The sequence below is a fragment of the Lethenteron reissneri genome, unplaced genomic scaffold (genome assembly GCF_015708825.2).
Source record: "Lethenteron reissneri isolate LAM-NWPU_2019-01 unplaced genomic scaffold, ASM1570882v1 scaffold_1638, whole genome shotgun sequence".
Classification (NCBI taxonomy): Eukaryota; Metazoa; Chordata; class Hyperoartia; order Petromyzontiformes; family Petromyzontidae; genus Lethenteron; species Lethenteron reissneri.
The window spans coordinates 811,170-817,340 of record NW_026891375.1 but is presented as its reverse complement, the minus strand read 5'-3'; the positions used below and the strand labels follow the sequence as shown (position 1 = coordinate 817,340).

At 48.4% G+C, this 6,171-nt stretch overlaps 1 protein-coding gene across 1 annotated transcript in view; it reads right to left on the bottom strand.

Annotated features, from left to right (window-relative positions):
* Positions 1–3,908, bottom strand: part of LOC133362949 (intraflagellar transport protein 80 homolog) — a 29,188-nt gene extending 25,280 nt beyond the window's left edge. Inside the window, exon 1 of the mRNA XM_061581927.1 lies at positions 3,905–3,908. Within this exon, the coding sequence (XP_061437911.1) occupies positions 3,905–3,908 (4 nt within the window). The remainder of the gene's footprint in view (positions 1–3,904) is intronic.
* Positions 3,909–6,171: the final 2,263 nt, after the last annotated feature.

The following is a 6,171-nucleotide window of genomic DNA, read 5'->3' as shown; positions in this document are numbered from 1 at the left end:
CAGTGTGAGTGGTGAGGGTGTAACAGTGTGCGTGGTGAGGGTGTAACATGTGAGTGGTGAGGGTGTAACAGTGTGTGGGGTGAGGGTGTAACAGTGTGAGTGGTGAGGGTGTAACAGTGTGAGTGTGAGGGTGTAACAGTGTGAGTGGTGAGGGTGTAACAGTGTGTGTGGTGAGGGTTAACAGTGTAGTGGTGAGGGTGTAACATGTGAGTGGTGAGGGTGTAACAGTGTGTGGTGAGGGTGTAACAGTGTGTGGTGAGGGTGTAACAGTGTGAGTGGTGAGGGTGTAACAGTGTTGTGGTGAGGGTGTAACATGTGCGTGGTGAGGGTGTAACAGTGTGAGTGGTGAGGGTGTAACAGTGTAGTGTGTGAGGGTGTAACAGTGTGAGTGGTGAGGGTGTAACAGTGTGAGTGGTGAGGGTGTAACAGTGTGTGTGGTGAGGGTGTAACAGTGTGAGTGGTGAGGGTAACAGTGTGAGTGGTGAGGGTGTAACAGTGTGAGTGGTGAGGGTGTAACAGTGTGCGTGGTGAGGGTGTAACAGTGTGAGTGGTGAGGGTGTAACAGTGTGAGTGGTGAGGGTGTAACAGTGTGAGTGGTGAGGGTGTAACAGTGTGAGTGGTGAGGGTGTAACAGTGTGAGTGGTGAGGTGTAACAGTGTTGGTGAGGGTAACAGTGTGAGTGGTGAGGGTGTAACAGTGTGAGTGGTGAGGGTGTAACAGTGTGAGTGGTGAGGATGTAACAGTGTGGTGGTGAGGGTGTAACAGTGTGAGTGGTGAGGGTGTAACAGTGTGAGTGGTGAGGGTGTAACAGTGTGTGTGAGGGTGTAACAGTGTGTGTGGTGAGGGTGTAACAGTGTGCGTGGTGAGGGTGTAACAGTGTGTGTGGTGAGGGTGTAACATGTGTGGTGAGGGTGTAACAGTGTGAGTGGTGAGGGTGTAACAGTGTGTGTGGTGAGGGTGTAACAGTGTGTGGTGAGGGTGTAACAGTGTGCGTGGTGAGGGTGTAACAGTGTGTGTGGTGAGGGTGTAACAGTGTGCGTGGTGAGGGTGTAACAGTGTGAGTGGTGAGGGTGTAACAGTGTGTGTGGTGAGGGTGTAACAGTGTGTGTGAGGGTGTAACAGTGTGCGTGGTGAGGTGTAACAGTGTGAGTGGTGAGGGTGTAACAGTGTGAGTGGTGAGGGTGTAACAGTGTGTGTGGTGAGGGTGTAACAGTGTGCGTGGTGAGGGTGTAACAGTGTGAGTGGTGAGGGTGTAACAGTGTGAGTGGTGAGGGTGTAACAGTGTGAGTGGTGAGGGTGTAACAGTGTGAGTGGTGAGGGTGTAACAGTGTGTGTGGTGAGGGTGTAACAGTGTGAGTGGTGAGGGTGTAACAGTGTGAGTGGTGAGGGTGTAACAGTGTGAGTGGTGAGGGTGTAACAGTGTGCGTGGTGAGGGTGTAACAGTGTGAGTGGTGAGGGTGTAACAGTGTGTGTGGTGAGGGTGTAACAGTGTGAGTGGTGAGGGTGTAACAGTGTGAGTGGTGAGGGTGTAACAGTGTGAGTGTGAGTGTAACAGTGTGTGTGAGGGTGTAACAGTGTGAGTGGTGAGGGTGTAACAGTGTGAGTGGTGAGGGTGTAACAGTGTGAGTGGTGAGGATGTAACAGTGTGGGTGGTGAGGGTGTAACAGTGTGAGTGGTGAGGGTGTAACAGTGTGAGTGGTGAGGGTGTAACAGTGTGTGTGGTGAGGGTGTAACAGTGTGTGTGGTGAGGGTGTAACAGTGTGCGTGGTGAGGGTGTAACAGTGTGTGGTGAGGGTGTAACAGTGTGTGTGGTGAGGGTGTAACAGTGTGCGTGGTGAGGTGTAACAGTGTGTGTGGTGAGGGTGTAACAGTGTGTGTGGTGAGGGTGTAACAGTGTGTGTGGTGAGGGTGTAACAGTGTGAGTGGTGAGGGTGTAACAGTGTGTGTGGTGAGGGTGTAACAGTGTGTGTGGTGAGGGTGTAACAGTGTGCGTGGTGAGGGTGTAACAGTGTGTGGTGAGGGTGTAACAGTGTGCGTGGTGAGGGTGTAACAGTGTGAGTGGTGAGGGTGTAACAGTGTGTGGTGAGGGTGTAACAGTGTGTGTGGTGAGGGTGTAACAGTGTGCGTGGTGAGGGTGTAACAGTGTGAGTGGTGAGGGTGTAACAGTGTGAGTGGTGAGGGTTAACAGTGTGTGGTGAGGGTGTAACAGTGTGCGTGGTGAGGGTGTAACAGTGTGAGTGGTGAGGATGTAACAGTGTGAGTGGTGAGGGTGTAACAGTGTGAGTGGTGAGGGTGTAACAGTGTGAGTGGTGAGGATGTAACAGTGTGAGTGGTGAGGGTGTAACAGTGTGAGTGGTGAGGGTGTAACAGTGTGAGTGGTGAGGATGTAACAGTGTGTGTGGTGAGGGTGTAACAGTGTGCGTGGTGAGGGTGTAACAGTGTGAGTGGTGAGGGTGTAACAGTGTGTGGTGAGGGTGTAACAGTGTGTGTGGTGAGGGTGTAACAGTGTGAGTGGTGAGGGTGTAACAGTGTGTGTGGTGAGGGTGTAACAGTGTGCGTGGTGAGGGTGTAACAGTGTGAGTGGTGAGGGTGTAACAGTGTGAGTGGTGAGGGTGTAACAGTGTGAGTGGTGAGGTGTAACAGTGTGAGTGGTGAGGGTGTAACAGTGTGTGGTGAGGGTGTAACAGTGTGAGTGGTGAGGTGTAACAGTGTGAGTGGTGAGGTGTAACAGTGTGAGTGGTGAGGGTGTAACAGTGTGAGTGGTGAGGGTGTAACAGTGTGAGTGGTGAGGGTGTAACAGTGTGAGTGGTGAGGGTGTAACAGTGTGAGTGGTGAGGGTGTAACAGTGTGAGTGGTGAGGGTGTAACAGTGTGAGTGGTGAGGGTGTAAACAGTGTGGTGTGGTGAGAGGTGTACTGCTGTGAAAGGTGAGTGGTGAGGATTGTAACAGTGTGAGTGGTGAGGGTGTAACAGTGTGAGTGGTGAGGGTGTAAACAGTGTGGGTGGTGAGGGTGTGAACAGTGTGAGTGGTGAGGGTGTAACAGTGTGAGTGGGTGAGGGTGTAACAGTGTGAGTGGTGAGGGTGTAACAGTGTGTGTGGTGAGGGTGTAACAGTGTGAGTGGTGAGGGTGTGACAGTGTGAGTGGTGAGGGTGTAACAGTGTGTGTGGTGAGGGTGTAACAGTGTGAGTGGTGAGGGTGTAACAGTGTGTGTGGTGAGGGGTGTGTGACAGTGTGAGTGGTGAGGGTTGTAACAGTGTGAGTGGTGAGGGTGTGACAGTGTGAGTGGTGAGGGTGTAACAGTGTGAGTGGTGAGGGTGTAACAGTGTGAGTGGTGAGGGTGTAACAGTGTGAGTGGTGAGGGTGTAACAGTGTGAGTGGTGAGGGTGTAACAGTGTGAGTGGTGAGGGTGTAACAGTGTGGGTGGTGAGGGTGTAACAGTGTGGGTGGTGAGGATGTAACAGTGTGAGTGGTGAGGGTGTAACAGTGTGGGTGGTGAGGGTGTAACAGTGTGAGTGGTGAGGGTGTAACAGTGTGAGTGGTGAGGATGTAACAGTGTGGGTGGTGAGGGTGTAACAGTGTGGGTGGTGAGGGTGTAACAGTGTGAGTGGTGAGGGTGTAACAGTGTGAGTGGTGAGGGTGTGACAGTGTGAGTGGTGAGGGTGTAACAGTGTGAGTGGTGAGGGTTTAACAGTGTGTGTGGTGAGGGTGTAACAGTGTGAGTGGTGAGGGTGTAACAGTGTGAGTGGTGAGGGTGTAACAGTGTGAGTGGTGAGGGTGTAACAATGACAACAACAACAACAACAGTGACAGTGAAGACACAATCACGGCAGTGGCACACACACACACCAAGAAAGTTCAGCACCCCACCTAGACGCGCCGCCGATATAATATCTCGCCACTGACGCATCCCGCGAGGCAAAGCCCGCAAGCCACAACCCAAGCCCGGCGGCGTTCACATGGGGAGGGCTTTAAACAAGGAATGTGTTTCTAAACTTCTGAGAATGTGCAAACCACGACACCGGCACACGCCACGTGCTGCCTGCAGGCGCTGCAGGCAGCACCTGGAAGACGAGATTCCAGGCACACGCGGTGACAATGACGATGATGATGGTGATGATGATGGTGATGATGATGATGGTGATGATGGTGATGATGGTGATGATGATGGTGATGATGATGATGGTGATGATGGTGATGGTGATGATGATGATGGTGATGATGATGATGGTGATGATGGTGATGATGATGGTGATGATGATGATGGTGATGATGGTGATGGTGATGATGACGGTGATGATGATGGTGATGATGGTGATGATGATGGTGATGATGATGATGGTGATGATGATGATGGTGATGATGATGATGGTGATGATGATGATGGTGATGATGGTGATGATGATGATGGTGATGATGATGATGGTGATGTATGATGGTGATGATGATGGTGATGATGGTGATGATGATGATGGTGATGATGATGATGATGGTGATGATGATGATGGTGATGATGATGGTGATGATGATGGTGGTGATGATGGTGATGATGATGATGGTGATGATGATGATGGTGATGATGGTGATGATGATGGTGATGATGATGATGGTGATGATGGTGATGATGATGGTGATGATGATGGTGATGATGGTGATGGTGATGATGACGGTGATGATGATGGTGATGATGATGGTGATGATGATGATGGTGATGATGATGATGGTGATGATGGTGATGATGATGATGGTTGATGATGGTGATGGTGATGATGACGGTGATGATGGTGATGATGATGATGGTGATGATGATGATGGTGATGATGGTGATGATGATGGTGATGATGATGATGGTGATGATGATGATGGTGATGATGGTGATGATGATGGTGATGATGATGATGGTGATGATGGTGATGATGACGGTGATGATGATGGTGATGATGATGGTGATGATGATGATGGTGATGATGATGGTAATGATGATGATGGTGATGATGATGGTGATGATGATGATGGTGACGATGATGGTGGCGATGATGATGGTGATGATGACGATGGTGATGATGATGATGGTGATGATGGTGATGATGATGATGGTGATGACGATGATGATGGAAACACGTGGAGACGATCTGACTTCGTGGCGCTCTGGACATTAGATTTGTTTCGATGTAAAGTTTTCGTGACTGCAGGGATTCATCTTCTTGGTTCTTTTCGGTAAAGTCACGTAGAAGGGAAATAATAAAATAATAAAAATAAAACATAATAAAATAATTCTCACGACGTTTCGGCCACAACGCAAGCAGCCGTCCTCAGGTGAAGAAACAGGTCTGTCTCATTCAGACGCTGTCTCCCCGACATACCTGTTCTTCACCTGAGGACGGCTGCTTGCGTTGTGGCCGAAACGTCGTGAGAATTGTATTTTATTATGTTTTTTTATTTTATTATTTCCATTCTACGTGACTTTACCGAAAGAACCAATAAGATGAGATTTGTTATCATGTTACGGTGTGTCGTCCGTTCTGTTCCCATTAATAATTAATATTTGTAAAAAAAACTTTTTTTAAAAACACGCTTTTATGAAATGTAGTGTGGTCATGGCAGTACTCCACGACTCCAGGAAGTGGCCCGAGGCTTGCCACAACGCAAGGGGCACTGGCCAACTACAGCCAACGTCAGTGGAGCGTGGACAATTAGACCCAAGCCGAAACATAACTTATAAAACAACGTTTAAAAATATATATTTTAATGATAGAATACAGTATTGCCATCAGTATGACGTACGTATACCAAGTGTGCAGTCGATAGCATATTGAGAAGTGGGTTAAAATTGAGTTACAAGATTTGATGATACGACAACAAGAGTCAGTGAAATAAAAGCGTGTAAAAACGACAGTCCCAAAAAAGTGTTACATCAAATGTAAGCACCGTGTATGGTAGTGTATAGTGTAGTGTATATTGTAGTGTATAGTGTAGTGTATAGTGTAGTGTATAGTGTAGTGTATAGTAGTGTATATTGTTTAGTGTATATTGTAGGTATATGTAGGTGTATAGGTGTCGTGTATAGCAGTGTATAGTAGTGTAGTGTATATTGTAGTTTGTTATTAGTAGTTAGTACTTGTATATTGTAGTGTATATTGTAGTGTATGTAGTGTAGTGTATAGTAGTGTATA